This window comes from Anolis carolinensis, unplaced genomic scaffold (genome assembly GCF_035594765.1).
Source record: "Anolis carolinensis isolate JA03-04 unplaced genomic scaffold, rAnoCar3.1.pri scaffold_7, whole genome shotgun sequence".
Taxonomy (NCBI): domain Eukaryota; kingdom Metazoa; phylum Chordata; class Lepidosauria; order Squamata; family Dactyloidae; genus Anolis; species Anolis carolinensis.
Genome location: NW_026943818.1, coordinates 30,537,255 through 30,557,899, shown reverse-complemented (window position 1 = coordinate 30,557,899; position 20,645 = coordinate 30,537,255). Strand labels below are relative to the sequence as shown.

At 48.8% G+C, this 20,645-nt stretch overlaps 2 protein-coding genes across 2 annotated transcripts; both read left to right on the top strand.

The window, feature by feature from the left end:
* The first annotated feature begins 5,790 nt into the window (after positions 1-5,790).
* On the top strand, positions 5,791-8,799 carry gng7 (G protein subunit gamma 7). Its single transcript, XM_062960653.1, has 4 exons — positions 5,791-5,867; positions 6,929-7,004; positions 7,169-7,273; positions 7,917-8,799. Exons 3-4 carry the CDS (start codon positions 7,193-7,195, stop codon positions 8,040-8,042), a joined length of 207 nt encoding a protein of 68 aa, XP_062816723.1. The 5' UTR covers positions 5,791-5,867; positions 6,929-7,004; positions 7,169-7,192; the 3' UTR covers positions 8,043-8,799.
* Positions 8,800-9,846: 1,047 nt separating this feature from the next.
* Positions 9,847-20,384, top strand: map1s (microtubule associated protein 1S). The gene is made up of 7 exons (XM_062960627.1): positions 9,847-10,067; positions 13,183-13,284; positions 13,370-13,452; positions 13,549-13,689; positions 14,233-17,113; positions 17,761-17,978; positions 18,995-20,384. The coding sequence occupies exons 1-7, from the start codon at positions 9,881-9,883 to the stop codon at positions 19,148-19,150; spliced, it is 3,768 nt and encodes a 1,255-aa protein (XP_062816697.1). The 5' UTR covers positions 9,847-9,880; the 3' UTR covers positions 19,151-20,384.
* Positions 20,385-20,645: the final 261 nt, after the last annotated feature.

The following is a 20,645-nucleotide window of genomic DNA, read 5'->3' as shown; positions in this document are numbered from 1 at the left end:
ACTCGAGGAGACCCCCGGTGGGGGGGTTCGCTGCCGCAAGCCGCACAAACAGAGAAATGCACAATCCCTCCCCGTCCGAAGGGTCGGCCTCTCCCTCAATCTCCCGAAGTGGATGGACTGAGCAAAGCAGTGCGGGGATCCCTTCGCCTGCCGCGGCCCCGCTGACGACACTGTGAGCACAATCCTTTCCCCAAAGGTCCCGGGACCCACTGTGGCGCTTGGAGAGCCCATCCGTCCACCCGTCCGCCCGTGCTTTGCTCCTTCCTTCGTCTTCTCCTCTCCCTTCCTCCCTTGCAGCTCTTCATTTGCCAAGACTGTGTCGACGCTGTCCGTCCGATCCCGCCGGACTGTGAAATGTACTTATTTTGTTTTGTTAATTCAGGGGCTTTGGCTTCCAAAGCAGCACAAGGTAACACAACCAATCCGAAAAGCACACGGCAAGGGGGTCGGGCTCCCTACTAAGGCTCGAGGGGGGGTTACATTGGAGCTCATCCGCGAAAGGAAGCACAAGGATTGCGGGTGACAAGCAGAGGGGACCTGTAGCCTGAAAAATGCCCAGAGGGCACCAGGATGCTTCACCCTTCCGTTGGCCTCCGTCACTAGGTCAGAACCTGCCAAAAAGGGGTGGGGGTCCCTAGACACCCCATGCATTGCAATAGGGACACAAGTGGGGCGAATGGGAACATTATCACTATCACAGTCAAAAGACCCTGCAGTTAGAAGGTGTCAACCTCTGGTTCCACATCATCACTATCATCACCAGACTTGTCATCACAGCCAGAAGGACCTCTACACTCAGAAGGTATCAACCCCTGGTTTCTGATCATTATCATGACCACCACCACCATCATCATGATTACAGTCAATAAGGCTTTGCATTCAGAAGGTGTCAACCTCTGGTTCATCATCATCACTATCATCACCAGCCTTGTCATCACAGCCAGAAGGATCTCTACACTCAGAACGTATCAACCCCTGGTTCCTCATCATTATCATGACCACCACCACCATCATCATGATTACAGTCAAAAAGGCTCTGCATTCAGAAGGTGTCAACCTCTGGTTCATCATCATCACTATCATCACCAGCCTTGTTATCACGGCCAGAAGGACCTCAACACTCAGAAGGTATCAACCCCTGGTTTCTGATCATTATCATGACCACCATCACCATCATCATCATAATTACAGTCAATAAGGCTCTGCATTCAGAAGGTGTCAACCTCTGATTCCTCATCATCATCATTATCATCACCAGCTTTGTCGTCACGGCCAGAAGGACCTCTACACTCAGAAGGTATCAACCCTGGTTCCTCATCATTATCATGACCACCACCACCACCATCATGATTACAGTCAATAAGGCTCTGCATTCAGAAGGTGTCAACCTCTGGTTCATCATCATCACTATCATCACCAGTCTTGTTATCACGGCCAGAAGGACCTCTACACTCAGAAGGTATCAACCCTGGTTCCTCATCATTATCATGACCACCACCACCACCATCATGATTACAGTCAATAAGGCTTTGTATTCAGAAGGTGTCAACCTCTGGTTCATCATCATCACTATCATCACCAGCCTTGTCATCACAGCCAGAAGGATCTCTACACTCAGAAGGTATCATCCCCTGGTTCCTCATCATTATCGCCAACATCTTTCTGGTTCCAGCATGTCCCAGAATGTTACCCTATCCGGCCCGAGACTTGGTCCGGACCCCCTCTTCGTCCCTGGATGGACGGTGCGTTCCTCTCCCTGCCTTGGCCCCCAGGAGCCACCGGAAGACAAGAGGGGCCCAGTGTCCCCTTCCAGAGCCAGCATCCCCTTCCTCTGGGGCACAAGCACAACCAGCGCCAGCCCTGGACAGCAGGTGGGCGGAGGCCGGGGCCGGGTGGGCGGGTTGGCCTTAGGAACACCCTGAGACTGCTGGGAGTTGTTTGCCGGGCTGGGTGGCCAAATGCAATGCAGCAGCACTCTCTCCTGACGTTTGGCCTGCATCGGTGGCTAAGGGCATCTTCTGAGTCAAGAAAGTGGAATATATATATCACTATATATATCTTATGATGCCATTATCCACAGATGCAGGTGAAACGTCAGGAGAGAGTGCTGCTGGAACATGCCACCCCCCCCCCCCAGCCCGAAAACTCACAGCAAGCCCAGCCTTTGCATTGTACATAGAAGCTCCCTTTCCCGCTCGCTTGCTCCTCCTCCTCTTCGGTGCAATTTCTCCCGAAGGCTTCTCCTTCTGTTTTTATAAAAAGGGAAAAAAAGGGGGGGGAAATACCCCAAAAGGCGCAACATAAACAAATATACTACTCTTACTATTAATACTCTTACTAACTAACTTACTACTACTGACAAGAAATATTATTAACGACGACGACGTAATAATAATAACAATAATAAAACGGAAACCAACCCATGGTACGATGTAGCCTTTATTCTAGAAATAGTCTTCCGTTGAATGAATAAAAAAATACAGATTTATCCCAACGCCCCTCCTGGCCTGGTTCTTTGGAAAAGAGGGAGGGATGGATGGATGAAGAGAAGGAAGGATAACAATCTATATATATAAAAGAGTGATGGCATCACGGCAGCGGACAAAACAACAAAAGTAAACACCCCACAACCTCAAAAATTGACAGCACAACCCCTCATCCATGCCTCTAGGTTGATACAACAAAAAGCAAAGAAAAATAAAGTCCTAATTAGAGGGAGAGGAAGAATTGTTTTTATCCAATTGCTGCCAGTTAGAAGGCTAAGCTCCACCCACTTGGTCTCCTAGCAACCCACTCAGCCCAGGGGACCCTTGACCTTAACTACCACCAATTCCTCAATACTTTATTTCCCATACCACCATACTTCGCCACAGCAACGCGTGGCCAGGCACAGCTAGTGGGTATATATTTATGGCCTAACGGGGTTGGGCTGGATGGTCTTTGATTCTATTATTATTATTATTATTATTAATTATTATTATTGGGCTGGATGGTCTTTGAGGGTCCCTTCCAACTCTAGGACTCTATGGTTCTATTATTATTATTATTATTATTATTATTATTATTATTATTATTGGGCTGGATGGTCTTTGAGGGTCCCTTCCAACTCTAAGACTCTATGGTTCTTCTTCTATTATTATCATCATTATTATTATTATTATTATTATTATTATTATTATTATTAGGCTGGATGGTCTTTGAGGGTCCCTTCCAACTCTATGGTTCTATAATTATTATCATAATTATTATTATTATTATTGGGCTGGAAGGTCTTTGAGGGTCCCTTCCAACTCTAGGATTCTATGGTTCTATTGTTGTTTTTGTTATTATTGGGTTGCTGTGAGTTTTCCGGGCTGCCTGGCCGTGTTCCAGAAGCAGGCAAAACGCCAGGAGAGAATGCTTCTGCAACAAGGCCAGGCAGCCCGGAAAACTCACAGCAGCCCAGTGATTCCGGCCATGAAGCCTTCCTTCGACAACTCAAGGATAATAACATTGAGGATAGGTGGACAGGAAGAAGGAAGGATGGACAACACCACAACGCAGGGCCCTGGGAGTTTGTGTGTGTGTGTGTGTGTGTGTGTGTGCACGCGTGTGCGTGTGGTGCGGAGGACAACCAACCTCTCTCTCCTCTTTCTCCCTTCCCATGTTTTGCAAAACGAGGCACGTCCTCCTTTAGACCTTCTGCAAAATGCGTCACTCACCCGGTTGCTGTGGCAACAACCATCTGCTCCCTCGGCACTTGGGAGACGGGATGGAAAATTGGGGAGCAGGGTGTGTGTGTGTGTGTTCAAATATACATAGTACATACACACACGCGTATATATAAATACATCGATACACGTAATAAAAATGGAAATATGATCACCCTGAAGCCAGAGAGCACAATGAACCAAACCCATGACACATCCAGAGAGCGAGATTGCCCAACGTAACACAATTTAAGGGCCGGTGGGGGTTTCCGGCAGGATGGGAGTTGTAGTTCGCCCACAGATTTATGCATTTCAGACATTTGAAACACTGGCTTTCTCAAATAACCCAAGTAAGTACATAATAATAATAATGATTATAAATGTGTAATATATATAATAACAAATGCGTAATATATAACCCAAATATAATAATAATAATAATAATAATAATGGTGCAATATATAATACTGTACTAATAATACATGTGTAATATATAACCCAAATATAATCATAATAATGGTGTAATATATAATAATAATAATAACTGTGTAGTACAGTAAAGTCTCACTTATCCAAGCTAAATGGGCCCGCAGAAGCTTGGATAAGCGAATATCTTGGATAATAAGGAGGGATTAAGGAAAAGCCTATTAAACATCAAATTAGGTTATGATTTTACAAATTAAGCACCAAAACATCATGTTATACAACAAATTGGACAGAAAAAGCAGTTCAATACAAAGTAATGTTACGTTGTAATTACTGTATTTACAAATTTAGCACCAAAATATCACGATATATTGAAAACATTGACTACAAAAATGGCTTGGATTATCCAGAGGCTTGGATAAGCGAGGCTTGGATAAGTGAGACTCTACTGTATATATAAATATATATAAATGTGTAATATATAACCCAAGTATAATCATAATAATAATAATTGTGTAATATATAACCAAAGTATAATAATAATTATTATTATGTAACATATAATAATAAATGTGTAACATATAACCCAAGTATAAAAATAAGAATGGTGTAATATATAATAATAATTGTGTAATATGTAACCCAAGTATAATAAATAATAATAGTATAATAATAATAATAATAATAATAATGTAATATATAACCCAAGTATCATCATAATCATGGTGTAATATATAATAATAGTAATCATCATCATCATCATTGTGTAATATAAATATATAAATGTGTAATATATAACCCAAGTATAATAATAATAATTGTGTAACATATAATAATATATGTGTAATATGTAACCCAAGTTTAATAATATTTGTGTAATATATATATATACATAATAAAAATAATGTGCAATATATAACCCAAATATTATAATAATGTTTAATATATAACCTAAGTATAATAATAATTGTGTATATATAATAACTGTGTAATATATAACCCAAGTATAATAATAATGTGTAATATATACTAGTAACTGTGTATTATATAACCCAAGTATAATAATAATAATAATAATTGTGTAATATTTACTAATAATAGTAAATGTGTAATATACAACCCAAGCATAATAATAATAATAATAATAATAAATACCTTTCTGTTGTGTGTAATTTGGGCGGCCTTCCTAAAATAAGAATAACAATATGAGAATTATTATTATTGTAATGACATATTAATTACTATGAATATTATTATTATTATTGTGACTCATTTAACCTCACAAAACAGGACAAATTACCGCTTGAAAACGTCAACGCGAGACTTTTCCCGCCTTGAGGAATGGCGCCTCCTGCCTTTCCCGCCATTTTACCTCAGCCGCTTCACCACGGAAGGAACAGCTGCTGAATAAGGCCATTTCCGGCTCATGCATAGTCAAAAGTCATTTGCATGCCGAGCCATGATTGGCTGCCGAAGTCACCGGCTCCGCCCCCCTCCCCTCCTCCGGACTGGCGGTTCCTGCATAGTCAAAATCCCCGCCGCTAAATTTGCATGCGGTGCCCCGATTGGCTACCCAAGTCCCCGCCCCAGCCCTGGCACAACCGATCATGGCGGCTGCGCTGGAGGCCCGCCCCCGCGGTGAGGTTCCGTCTCGCTAATTGGCTGCGCGGGGCTGTCGGTCTCCGTCCTCCGTCCGGGGCTCGGCAGCAGGGTGCGTTGCGCCGGAGGGAGGCAGGCGGAGCGGCGACGGCGGTAAGGCCGAGCGGGCCCGCTCCCCGGTCACGTGATCCCCCTTCCTTATCGCCGGGGGAGGAGGAGGGGGGGTCGAACCCAGGGTCACGTGGGACAGACACCTGTCGGGGCGAAGCTTGCGGATTCTAAAAGGGGCGGGGCTTCTGCGGAGGCGGTGGGCGGGGCCTGCATGGCAATAACAGGGTGCGGGAGGGGGAGGAGCCTTGTATCAGGAGGAGGGGCTTGCATGCTAATCAGGGGAGGGCCGTGCATATTGATCAGGGGCTTGTATGCTAACCAGGGAAGCATAAATATTGAGTATTTCCATAGGACTGATACCAAGAGGAGGGGCTTGCATGTTAATCAGGGGGCGGGGCCTGGAGGAATTGATTGGCAGGGCCTTCCTGCTGTTGGCTCCTACCTGTGGAACTCCCTGCTGCCTTGTATCTACTCGGCATCTCCCGCCTTCGGGGCAAACGGTCCATTAGGGCTTTTCCTGTGCGCCTTCGTTGCCTTTCCCATTGTGTTTGTTTACATCTGCACATCTATATATATATCTCTATATGTCAACATATGTGCGGATTTACGTGTGTTGGTTAGTTTGTGTTGCGACGGCGGGCTGGGCGCTGCGGACCAAGTAGGTTTGCTTGTTTACTGGCTTGTTTGTTTGTTCGTATTGGAAAATGCAAACCCCGGCATCTGTATACACTACTAGTATATATGAATGTAGGTATATAAATGTACTTATAATATTGATAATATTATTATTAGGTAATACAATATTATACTAATTAATAATGCAATATAATATAATATAACTAGCTAAACAAGGGACGCCTAAAGGCCATCTGGTCCACTCGCTTTATGGAAAGGCACCATCCAATCCCTCCCAACAGATGGCCATCCAGCTTTACATAATAATTTGTGTACTTGAGGTCAGATCTATAGGGAGAATGGCTATGGGCATTTGTCCTATTTCAGCTCCCGATCGACCGATCGATCAATCATATTGATCCTTCTCAGGCGCACATATGACCACACACAGAATGCATCTCTCTGTTGTTTGTTGTTGTTGTTTTCAGGGCGAGGCTGCGTCTGAAGGAAGGAAGGAAGGAAGGACGGGAGCAAGCTGGGCCTTTGCCATTCACCTGACCACAGGTACGGCGTGTATGTATGTGGGTCTATATATATCTATATGAGCTAGGCATCGCGCCATAGACTTGGGAGGGGTCCCCCAAAGGCCATCCAGTCCAGTAATAAATAGAAAAACATAATTATAAGACAGATATAATATTCGCTGTGCTTTCCTTCCTCCCGGGCAGGGCCTCGGGGGCCGATGGGCGGCCATGTCGGCCACTAACAACGTCGCCCAGGCCCGGAAGCTGGTGGAGCAGCTGCGCATCGAGGCCGGGATCGAGCGCATCAAGGTCGGGCATGCGTTGCGTGTTGCATGCATGCAGGCGGGCCCCTTCCCGTGTTCGTTACATGGGGTACGGGGTGGTGGAGGCATCATAGAAGCCTGGGAACAACATAGTATTATTATTACTACTACTGCTTCCTTTGATGATGTGACTTTTTAATTACTTACCACGGTACCTATTTATCTACTCGCGTTTCTGCTTTCTACCAGGCAGATGGGGGGAATCATAGAAGCCTGGACCCAGGGAAAAACATATTGTTATTATTATTACTGCTACTACTTCCTTAGATGATATGACTTTTTAATTACTCAATGCGGTACCTATTTATCTACTCACGTTTCTGCTTTCAACCTGGCGGACGGAGCGGGGGGGGCATCATAGAAGCCTGGACCCTGGGAACAACATATTATTATTATTATTATTATTATTATTATTATTATTACTTCCTTAGATGATGTAACTTTTTAATTACTTAACACGGTACCTATTTATCTACTTGCGTTTTCATAACCTCCCCTCCTGAAGCAGTACCTATTTATGTACTCGGGTTTTCATAACCTCCCCTCCTAAAGCGGTACCTATTTATCTACTCGCGTTTTCATTGCCTCCCCTCCTAAAGCGGTACCTATCTATCTACTCGCGTTCCTAGGTCTCCAAGGCCTCCTCGGAGCTGATGAGCTTCTGTGAGCAGCAGTCGCGCTCGGACCCGCTCCTGGTGGGGCTCCCGGCCTCCGAGAACCCCTTCAAGGACAAGAAGCCCTGCAACATCCTATAGCCGGACCACTTCCTCTTCCTCTTCCGGGAATGGCGGGGGGACGCAGGCCTCGTGGGACCCCTCCCTCCCCTTTGGCATTTCCGCTTCCTCCCCTTGGCCCTTGAGAAGGAATGGAAGCCCTAGTTTCCGGGACAGGCCTCTTTAAGAAGGCCACGCCTCTTTGTGGGTAAGCCCCGCCCTCTTGTACATAAGCCCCCCCCCTTTGTGTATTTCCCAGCCCCGGCTTTGGGGTCATTTGTGGGTCGCCTTTTGTGCCAGAATACATTGAAGTCCCGCCACTTCTTGAAGCCCCGCCCCCAGATAGTGCCAAACTCCTCCCCCTTAAAGGGAAAACGCCCCATTACACTCCGCCCCCTTGTAGCTAAGCCCCACCCCCTTTGTGCATTCCTTCTCTAGTGCCAGTTGGAGTCTCACAGGGAGGCCCCGCCCCCTTCTTGAAGCCACGCCCAAAAACAGTGCCAAACCCCGCCTCCTTAAAGGGGACACACACCCCAATTGCACCCTGGCCTTGACCTTCAATTCAGAACACTGTATTTTATTTTCTGATGGACGAACAAATGAATGAACGTGTGTTTGGATTCTCACAGTTTCTTTCCCCTTCGTTTACTATATGTATACATTTATATATAAATATACTTTCCCCATTCAATGTGCCATAAATACGTGTTTTAATATATTTGTGGAGTCGCTGTGTTAAAAGGATCAGGATTGGAAGGAAATTGGATGATGCATCAATAAAGCCGGTCAATTATACAAAGCGGCCTCGCTTTCGTCCTTTGCTTGGAAGTATTTTCTTTAAAGGCTTTTGAGTTCTGTTATTGATGTTTTAAAAGGTGCTTTTAGGATGTTTATTAAGATGTTTTTGAAGATGTTTTTTAAATTGTTGATTTTAGCCTGTTCTTGTAAGCCGCCCCGAGCCCTAGGGGAGTGGCGGCATATAAGTTTGAATATATATATATATATATATATATGTGTGTGTGTGTGTGTGTGTGTGTGTTTTAATAGTATTGATTTTTACGTATTTAATCATTACTATATATATATTACTATATATATATATTACTATATACTGTATATATATTACTATATATATATATATATATATATATATATATATGTATATTACTATATATATATATATACACATTTATACATACACAATAGGTATATCTTAGAAGACACCATCTAATCCCTCCTGACAGAGGCACATCCAGTCATAGCCAGTTAGGATAGATTTCCCTGTAGTAGGGAAAGTGTTGCTATCCCCACCTGGTGGCCAATGTAAGTAATAGCACCATAATTAATACATATAATGAATCAATAATGTAGTAATAATGTTGCAATCATGAAATCTTTATACTAATAATAATAATATAATGAGAATAATAGTTACAATGTTATAAGAGAGAAAGCGGGATATAAATAAATGAGTGAATGAATGGATGGGAGAAGAGGCCAGCTCCGCGCATGCTCAGAAGCGCCGTCCTCGGCCTTTTCTGTCTTTGAAAGGAACAGGCCCCGCCTCTTGACCAATCCTCTTCTCTTATTGGTCACCAGTGACGCGGGGGCGGGGCCTGGCGACGCCTCCGAAACGCCAAACCAAGATGGCGGAGGCGGCGGACTTGGCTCGCTCTCTGTGAAAGGAAAAGGCCCCGCCCCTCGGCCAGTCCTCCTCTCTCATTGGTTGCCAATGACGCGGAGGGCGGCCTCTTCTCGGCCTTCAGAAGGAAAGGCACCGCCCCTCGGCCAATCCTCGTCTCCCATTGGTTGCCAGTGAAGCGAGGGGCGGGGCCTGCAGGGGGCGGGGCGGGGCGACGCCTCTGAGGCGCCAAAGCAAGATGGCGGCGGCGGCGGCGGAGGCAGGGACGGGAGCGGAGCCCCGGGAGGTCCTCGGCGGCGGGGGCGGAGGCGAGCTCCGGACTCCCTCCGCCGCGGAAAGGCCCCGCTTCTCGCTGCTGGCGGTCTTCGGCCCCGGAGGCGCCCGGGCCGGGCTGAGGAAGGCGGCGCTGGAGGCCCTCAGAGCCGGTGAGGGGGGCGCCGGAAGTGGGGGGAGGGGCCGGAAGCCGGGTGGGGGTCCCGAAGGGGGCGGGACTTGCCTCGGGAAACTATCAGGGCCAGCTAACACCTCCCAACCAAGGATTCTCCCAGGCAGGAAGCAGCCAGGCTTTGAAGCTGCAAGGCCATTCAGTTATTATTATTATTATTATGGATAGCCTGCTTTATGTCTTCCGAAGGAGACTCAAAGCGGCTATGTATATTATTATTATTATTATTAATATTATTATATTTATACCCTGCTTTATCTCTCCTGAAGGAGACTCAAAGCGGCTATATATCTATTATTATGATTATTATTATTATATTTTATACCCCGCTTTATCTCTTCCAAAGCAGACTCCAAATGGCTATGTATTTCTTATTATTTTTATTATTATTATTATTTATGTATACCTTGCTTTACGTCTCCCAAAGGAAACTCAAAGCGGCTATGTGTCTTCTTCTTATTATTATTATTATGTTTATACCCTGCTTTATCTCCCCAAAGGAGACTCAAAGTGGCTATGTATCTATTATTATTATTATTATTATTATTATTATTATTATTATTATTATTATTATATTTATTTATATCCCTCTTTATGTCTCCCGAAGGAGACTCAAAGCAGCTATGTATAATATTATTATTATTATTATTATTATTATATTTATGCTCTGCTTTATGTCTCCTGAAGGAGACTCAAAGTGGCTATATATCTATTATTATGATTATTATTATAATATTTTTATACCCTGCTGTATGTCTCCCGAAGGAGACTCCAAGTGGCTATGTATCTATTATTATTATTATTATTATTATTATTATTATTATTATATTTTATACCCTGCTTTATCTCTCCCGAAGCAGAATCCAAGTAGTTATATATTTATATTTATTATTATTATTATTATTATTATTATTATTATGTATACCTTGCTTTACATCTCCCAAAGGCTATGTGTCTATTATTATTATTATTGTTATTATATTTATTCCCTGCTTTGTCTCCCCAAAGGAGACTCCAAGTGGCTATGTATCTATTATTATTGTTGTTGTTATTATTATTATATTTATTCCCTGCTTTGTCTCCCCAAAGGAGACTCCAAGTGGCGATGTATCTATTATTATTAATATTATTGTTATTATTATTATATTTATTCCCTGCTTTATCTCTCCCGAAGAAGACTCACGGCGGATATAAATATAATACTTAGGACTACTTTTCATTGTCCGTAATGTAAAGCAACCTTCAAGAATGTGTTTTTTTTCTAAGCCCACAAGATGGTAAATATATTATTATATTGTCAAGCTTTTCCCAGATCGCTCTTTAGAAACAGAAGGTCTACGAAAGGTCCCGCCTGGGGAGATAGAGCGGAGTATAAATAAAGTATATTATTATTATTTATTATGACACAGTGTGATGTGATTGAGAGAGAAAGAAGCACATGAATCAGACCGAGGAGAGCACTGGGGAGAAGCGCATGAGGCCCAGGCGCAGGTCATGCGGCCGCAGCCCCGGGGAGCCCTGCCGGCCGGGAAGAAAGGGAGGCCTGTGTGCGCTGGGGCCTCCCGCCCGTCCCTCCTCTTGCTCCCGTTGCCCAAAAAAGGCCTTCTCTCCCTGGCTTTGCCTGCCTGCCTTCCTCCTTGCTTTCTTCCTGCCTGGCTTCCCCTTTCCCTGGGCTTCCTCCCTCCGCCAAACAGGAAACGAGAGAAGCAGAACCAGCAGCAGCAGCAGCAGCAGGGTCCCTTCCTCCTGTAGTGACATCAAGGCAAAGAGAGAAGGAACGGGAAGGAATTGCCAAGGCCTCCTTGCTTTCGGCTCAGGGCCAAAGGAGCCTGTGTCATCCGTCCGTCCAGCCATCCGTTCACCCTTGCACTCCCTCGGCATGGACATCTGTCGGGAGGGCTCTGATTCATTTATTTACTTGCTTGCTTACTGTATTTCTATTCCACCCTTCTTTCTCAGCCCGAAGGGGACTCAGGGCGGATCCCAATGCACATAATAATAATAATAATAATAATAATAATAATAATAATAATAATTTTTATTTATACCCCGCCACCACCTCCCCGCGGGGACTCGGGGCGGCTTACATGGGGCAACATAAGGACAAAATGTAAGCAACATTGTTTGTTTGTTTATTTATTTATTTACAGTATTTATATTCCGCCCTTCTTTCTCACCCCGAAGGGGACTCAGGGCGGATCCCAATGCACATAAAAATAATAATAATAATAATAATAATAATTTATTTTTATACCCCGCCTCCATCTCCCCGAGGGGCCAAGCCCGGATAAAACAGCAAAGAAATACAATAACATCAGAAAATACAGACAGAAAGTAAATTAACACCCTAAACATAATAAAAAAATACATATACAGTAGAGTCTCACTTATCCAACACCTGCTTATCCAACATTCTGGATTATCCAAGCCATTTTTGTAGTCAATGTTTTCAATATATCATGATATTTTGGTGCTAAATTCGTAAATACAGTAATTACAACATAACATTACTGTGTATTGGACTACTTTTTCTGTCAAATTTGTTGTCTAACATGATGTTTTGGTGCTTAATTTGTAAAATCATAACCTAATTTGATGTTTAATAGGCTTTTCCTTAATCCCTCCTTATTATCCAACATACTTGCTTATCCAACGTTCTGCCAGCCCGTTTACGTTGGATAAGTGAGACTCTACTGTATGTACAATAGACAATCATGGTAAAAACATGGATTTGGCAAAATAAAATGAACTGGGTAAAATGAACATATACATGGCAAACATTCAACGCCATTATTAGACATATCTAGACAGACACAGAGGCAATTTAACATTTTCCTGCTTCATGGGGGGTCTGCGCGATTCCAGCCACAGGGGGAGTTTCTTCTTCATTGACACCGAGCCCTTGATGGAGTACTTCCCCATTTCCTTCCGCACGCTGCTGGGAGTTTTTATGGTGTCGCAGTTAGTTAAATGAGCCTCCCCGCATAAAGCAGTACCTAGAGAAAAGGAAGGGAAATCCACTCCTGGAAGAGTTGTCATCATCTTGGGGGAGAGGGAGGCGAATTGTTTCCACCGCAAGCCTGTTTCTCGCTCAGGCATCCGCTCCTGGGACGTCGACCCGGCGGCCTGCGACCTGGACCAGCAGCTCAAGCTCTTTGTCTCCCGCCACTCGGCCACCTTCTCGGACATGGTCAAAGGTGAGGGCGGAGGGAGGAAAGGAGGGGCCACCGGTCATCCTGGGCGGCCTGGGGTTGGCATCCACCTCTCTCCTCTCCTCTGCAGGTCAGCGGGCCCTCCACCACCGCGGGGACGTCCTGGAGGCCCTGGTGCTGCTGAACCCCTCGGACACGTCCGTCTGCGACGAGGTGCGGCGCCCCGCTGCCGGCCCCACAGGGAGGGGTGAGATGGGGGGCTTCTGCAGGGCTTCTCATCATTCGCCCGGCTTCCTCTCTCCCTTCCAGCTCCGCAACCTGGTGGCGGACCCTTCGCGGGACAAGCTGGTGGTCTTTGCCGGGCCCTTCGTGGAGGAGACCGGGGAGCTGGTCCTGCAGAGGGGCGCCTTCGCCCTCCGGGACCTCCTCCAGATCCTGGCCGACAAGGAGGTGGGTGAGCTCGCCGGGCGCCCCTCCCTCCCTCCCTTCTGTCCAGACTGAGCTGTAATAATAATATCACAGCTATATCTATAATAATAATAATAGTAATAATAATAATAATAATATAGAATGACATTGGCACATAGGGCTTTCTGATTATTATTAATAATAATAATAATGATAATAATAATAGACCCATCATGACCTTGGGTGAACCCTCAAGTTCGGTCATATCTCCATCTATCTACTTATCTAATAATAATAATAATAATGATAATACATGGGTGTATTTTGATCTCAGATGACCCTCCCAGACTTGTGTCCACTGTGACCTTGGGTGACCCCTCTTCAATCTGGGTCTGTCATATCTCTATCTAATAATAATATGATTTGTTGTTCTATTGTTATATGGTATTGTTCTGGTCATGGCCCCATGTAAGCCGCCCCGAGTCCCCGTTGGGGAGATGGTGGTGGGGTATAAATAAAGTTTATTCTTACTATTAGTATTATAATACCTGTTGCTGACCGCCCCCTTCTGTTTCCATTACACAGGTGGTGGAGCTGCTGGGCTCGGCGCCCTCCCGCCGGCGCCTGACGGTGGTCTGCCCGGACTTTGGGGAGTGGCGGGACCCCGTGGGGGCCGCGGCGGAGCTGGCGGGGCTGCTGGAGCTGCGCTTCAACCCGGGCCCGGTGCAGCCGCCGCGGCCGGCGGGGTCGGAGGGCCTGGGGGAGTTCCTGGAGTACCTCTCGGAGTCGCTGGAGCCGCCCTCGCCCTTTGAGCTGCTGGAGCCGCCCGGGGCGGTGGGCTTCCTGCGCCTGGCGCGGCCCTGCTGCTACGTCTTCCCCGGCGGGCGCGGCGACGCGGCCTTCTTCGCCGTCAACGGCTTCAACGTGCTGGTGGACGGCGGCTCGGACCCGCGCTCCTCCTTCTGGAAGCTGGTGCGGCACCTGGACCGCGTGGACTCGCTGCTGGTCACCCACCTGGGCACCGACAACCTCCCCGGCGTCAACAGCCTCCTGCGGCGGAAGCTGGCCGAAGCGGAGGCGGCCACGGCGGAGGTGGAGCGCCCGGTGGAGTGGGTGCGCAACCTGGTCTCGCCGGAGCTGGGGGTGGTCTTCCTCAACGCCGCGGAGAGGCTGCGCGGGACCAAGGAGACGGAGCCGGCGTCCGGAGCGGCGCTGCTGCGGAGCTGCGACGAGGCCCGGCTCACCCTGCACTGCCTGGACCGCCTGGGGGTCCGGCCGCTGCCCCTCTGCCGGGGGCCCGGCCCCAAGGCGGAGCCCACCGTCCTCTTCGAGAAGATGGGCGTGGGCCGGCTGGACATGTTCGTGCTGCACCCGGTGAAGGGCAGCCGGGAGGTGGACTTCCTGCGCAAGGAGTGGGCCGGCGGACCCCCGCCGAAGGGGCTGGAGGCGCTGCCCCTGCCCTGCCTGACCTCCGTCTGCGTCCTGCTGGTCTGGCACCCGGCCGGCCCCTCCGAGAAGCTGGTGCGCGTCCTCTTCCCCGGCTGCACCCCGCAGGGCCGCGTCCTGGAGGGGCTGGAGAAGGTCCGGCACCTGGACTTCCTCCGCCGGCCGGTGGTCACGCAGGACGACCTGGACCTCCAGGGCCGGAGGAGGGCCGGCGGGAGCCAGGAGAGCCTGCGCTCGGCCTCCAGCCTCTCGGGCCTCAAGGAGAAGAAGGAGAAGGTGGAGGAGGAGCAGGAGAAGAGGGTCTCCATCGAGGAGAAGCCCAAGGAGAAGCAGCCGGCGGTCAAGAAGGAGGCCAGGAAGGCGGCCCCCAGCGAGGACGGGGCTCAGAAGAAGGAGGGGAAGGTCCCCAAGAAGGCGGAAGGGAAGGCGGAAACGTCCCGGAGGGAGACCCTCAAGAAGGAGGACAGCAAGGGAGAAGCCCCCCGGAAAGACGTCCCCAAAAAGGAGGACGGGAAGGCGGAAACGTCCCGGAGAGAGCCCCCCAAGAAGGACAGCAAGGGAGAAGCCCCCCGGAAAGAGCCCCCCAAGAAGGACAGCAAGGGAGAAGCCCCCCGGAAAGAGCCCCCCAAGAAGGACAGCAAGGGAGAGGCCCCCCGGAAAGAGCCCCCCAAGAAGGAGGAGCCCGCCAAGGACACCCGCAAGGCCTCTGTGGCCAAGGTGGGGAGCGCCACCGTCAAGAAGGCCCCGAAGAAGGAGGCGGAGAAGCTGAAGGGCAAGGCCGCCCCCAGGGTGCCCCCCAAAAGAGCCCCTGCCGAGGGCTCCGAAGCCCCTCCCGAGACCCCGGTCCAGGAGGAGGGCGGCCCGTCCGCGGAGGAGGGCCCTGTGGCCGCGTCCCCCGAGGCGGAGAGCCCCCAGGCCCTGCGGCAGGGCGCCGGCGTGGGAGAGGCCGCGTCCCCGCTCCGGGCCCCTCTCAGTCCGACCTCCCCGCTGGAGATGGAGGGGGCGGGGGGCAGCTCGGAGGAGAAGACGCTGGAGATGATGTCCCCCGGGAGCCCCTGCGGCCCCTCCCCGCTGCCCTTCTCCCCGGCCGAGGAGCCGGTCGTGCTGCTCCTCAACGACAACTCCGCCTGCGTGGCCTCCGCCTCCGCAGCCTCCTCGCGCTCTCAGTCCGACTCCTCCGACTCGTTCTCCTTCTTCCCGGAGCGGCCGTGCGGGGGGCGCCTCTCCCCGGGGGCCGCCTCCCTGACGCTGACCACGCCCTCGCTGCCGGCCGAGGTGGGCTCCCCGCACTCCACCGAGGTGGACGAGTCGCTCTCCGTCTCCTTCGAGCAGGTCCTGCCGCCCGTCAGCGAGGAGGGGGCGGGGGAGCCGCCGGACCCCCGGGCCCCGCCCAAGCCCGGCCTGGCCCTGGCCCTGCGCCCGCCTCACGACGTCGACCTCTGCCTGGTCTCCCCCTGCGAGTTCGAGCACCCCAAGTCCGAGCGCTCCAACAGCAGCGGGGGGTCGCAGGACGTCAGCAAGGCCTCCCGCGCCAAGACCACCCCCACCTCCATCGGCGAGTCCCTGCCCACCCTCTCGGACTCCGACCTGCCCCCCGCACCCGGCACCGACTCGGACGACGACGACGAGGACGGCCTGGCCCAGATGCCCCGCGACCCGCTGCCCGCCGTCCTGAAGGACCCCCGCCCGCTGGCCGCCCCGCCGGGCCTCTGCATGGCCGACCCCGAGAGGAGCAAGGGCAGCAGTGGCGGCGGGAGGGCGGGGTCTGCCCCGGCCAAGGGGAGGGCCGCCCCCACCCCCACCCCCACCGGCCCCTCCGGGCGCGCCAAGCCCTCCTCCGCCGGCCCCGGGGAGCGCGCCAGGACCACCTCCGCCACGGGCGGGGGCAGCAAGAGCGAGGCCCTGGGCGGGCGGGCCAGCGGGGACGGGAAGGCCTCCCTCCCCCCCGGACAGAGGGGCTCCGCCAGCCGAGGACCCCCCTCCGCCTCCGCCTCCGCCACCGGAAGGGCCTCCCTCGCAGGTGAGTTATCAGTATTAACATTATCACACAGTGGACATGAGCTTACGATCATGGGAAAAGGTCTATGTTGTTGTTGTATTATTATTATTATTATTATTATTATTATTATATGCTGAACGTGGGCTTATGACGATAGGAAAGGGCCTATGTTGTTGTAATATTATTATCATTATTAACATCACACAGTGAACATGAGCTTATGATCATGGGAAAAAGTCTATGTTGTTGTATTATTATTATCATTATCATTATCATTATCACACAGTGAACATGAGCTTATGATGATAGGAAAGGGCCTATGTTGTATTATTATTATTGTCATTATCACTCAGTGAACATGAGGTTATGATAATGGGAAAGGGACCTGTGTTGCTGTTGTTATTATTATTATTTGTATTATTATATGCTGAACGTGGGCTTATGATAATAGGAAAGGGACCTATGTTGTTTTAATATTATTATTATCATTATTATTATCATTATCACACAGTGAACATGAGCTTATGATGATAGGAAAGGGCCTATGTTGTATTATCATTATTATTATCATTATCCCACAGTGAACATGAGCTGATGATCATGGGAAAGGGACCTGTTGTTGTATTGTTATTATTATTGTTGTTGTTGTTGTTCTCGCTGTCTTGCAGGCGCGCGGGCGTCCCCGGCGGGGGGGTGGCCGGTGTACCTGGAGCTGGCGTACCTGCCGGGGGCGTGGGGGTCTCCGGGCGTGGACGAGGGCTTCTTCCGGAGCGTGCGCTCGCAGTGCTACGTGGTCAGCGGGCAGGACCAGCTCAGGGAGGGCGCCATGCGGGGCCTGCTCGATGCCCTCCTGGCCGCCAAGCAGCTCTGGCCCCACGACACACAGGTGCTTGCCGGACGGCCTCTTGGCAAACCAAACATTGTAAACAAAACCCCTCCACGTCTCTTTGGGATACTCTGCGTGTGCAAAGGGGTGAAGGTTGTCATTTCAGGTGCAGATGGGGCTGACTTCGGGACATTATTGACTTATTTATTATGATTATTATGATTTATTTATTATTGCTTATCAATAATAAATAAATCATAATAATCATAAGACCTCTGATGCTCTCTCTCTCTCGGTGCCTTATATACAGTAGAGTCTCACTTATCTAACATAAATGGGCCGGCAGAATGTTGGATAAACGAATACGTTGGATAATAAGGAGGCATTAAGGAAAAGCCTATTAAACATCAAATTAGGTTATGATTTTACAAATTAAGCACCAAAACATCATGTTATACAACAAATTTGGCAGAAAAAGTAGTTCAATACTCAGTAATGTGATGTAGTAATTACTGTATTTACGAATTTAGCACCAAAATATCATAATGTATTGAAAACATTGACTACAAAAATGCATTGGATAATCCAGAACGTTGGATAAGTGAGACTCTACTGTATTATTATTCTTAGGGGCAGGATATAAATAAAGTGTAGTTGTTATACCCCGCTTTATGGTATTTTATTATTATTAAAGTCTAATAATGCAGAATATTATCTATCTATCTATCTATTATTATTATTATTCAGGGCAGGATGTAAATAAAGTCTAATAATGTAGAATATTATCTATCTATTATTTTTATTATTATTGTTGTTATTAGGGACAGGATATAAATAAAGTGTTGTTGTTATACCCCGCTTTATAGTATTTTATTATTATTATTATAGTCTAATAATGTAGAATATTTATTATTATTAGGGGCAGGATGTAAATAAAGTCTAATAATGTAGAATATTTATCTATCTATTATGATTAGGGGCAGGATGTAAATAGTGTTGTTGTGGTGGTGGTGGTGACGTGGTTTGTGACCCCTGTGCCCCCCCTGTGCCCCCCCCTCCCTCCCCGTGTGTGGCAGGTGACGCTGATCCCGACCTTTGACTCGGCGGCAATGCACGCGTGGTACACGGAGACGCTGGAGCGGCAGCAGGCGCTGGGCGTGACGGTCCTGGGCAGCAACAGCACCGTGGCCATGCAGGACGAGACCTTCCCCGCCTGCAAAGTCGAGTTCTGACCCGGGGCGGGACCAGGGGGTGATTGGCAGGCGGGCGGGCGGGCGGGCGGAGCCAGGACCCCTGCCCTGTGCACACTCACACTCACTCACTCAGACACTCACACTCACAGGCATCAAAGGCGGTTCTGAAAAGGGGCCCCTCCTCTCTTTCCCTCCCTCCCTCCCTTCCGTCCGTCCATCCGTCCCAGGCCTGGGTGATTGGACTCCAACTCCCATCATTCCACCTCCCAAACACCCGGAAGGCCTCCCGTTCCTTCCTTCCGTCCTTCCCTTTGTCTTCCTTCCCTTCTCCTCTTCTTCCTTCCTCCCTCCCTCCCTTCCTTCCTTCCTTCCTTCCTTCCTTCTTTCCATCCATCTATCCTTCCCTTTCGTTCCTTCCTTCCTTCTCTCCTTCCCTTCATCTTCCTTCCTTCCCTTCTCTTTTCTCCTCTTTTCTCCACTTTTTCCTTCCTTCCTTCCTTCCTTCCTCCCTTCCTTCCCTTTCGTCTTCCTCTCCACCTTTTCCTCCCTTTCGTTCCTTCCGTCCTTCCTTTTTCCTTCCTTCCTTTCCTTTCCTTTCTTTTCTCTTTAACCTTCCCTCCCTTCTCCTCCTTTCTCTCCCTTTCTTTTTCCTTCCTTCCTTCCTTCCTTCTTTCTCTCCCTTTCCTTTCCTACCTTTTATTCTTCCTTCCTTCCTTCTTTTTTCTTTTCCTTTCTTTTCTCTTTAACCTTCCCTCCCTTCTCCTCCTTTCTCTCCCTTTTTCTTTCCTTCCTTTTATTCTTCCTTCCTTCCTCCCTTTTTCCTCCTTCCTTCCTTCCTCCCTTTTTCCTTCCTTCCTTCCTTCCTCCCTTTTTCCTTCCTCCCTTTTTCCTTCCTTCCTTCCTTCTCTCCCTCCATGAAGGACCCTCCCTCCCCTCCCGGCCTTGTTTGCAATGTGACACTAAAGCCCTTTTCCTGCGTGTTCTTGTTTTTGTTTACTTTTGTATCTGTACATAACTCTCTCTCTCTATATATATATATATATTTGTTTTTGTTTTTTTTCTAAAAGGACAGGAAGTACAACCACGGGTCCGTCACCATTTCCACTCCCCGCCGCGTTCGTTCGTGTTCTGTGCTGTTTTTTTATAGAACCAAAGCATTGTTTACTTGTTTGTTTGTTTGTTTGTTTATCCTGACGGAGGGAGGGAGGGAGGGGGGGCTCCTTCTTGTGTTCACTCTTCCGCACTCCGAGGAATAAAACACGTCAACACCGTGGTGCTCGTGGTCGTGGTGTCTTTCCTTCCCTCCTTGAATGGGGAGGGGCGGGGCTCTGGGTCCATCGCCATGGCAACACAAAGGGGGGGCGGAGCCAGTGAGTGTGTTGCCATGGCGATGGACCCAGAGGGGGTGGGGCTGCGGGAGACAAGACACAGAGCATCCTCCTCCTCCTCCTCCTCCTCCTCAGGTTGCCACGGCAACCGAGGCCGGAGAGAGAGCAGAGGATGATGGGAGTCGTAGTTCCTGGTTGGGAAGGGA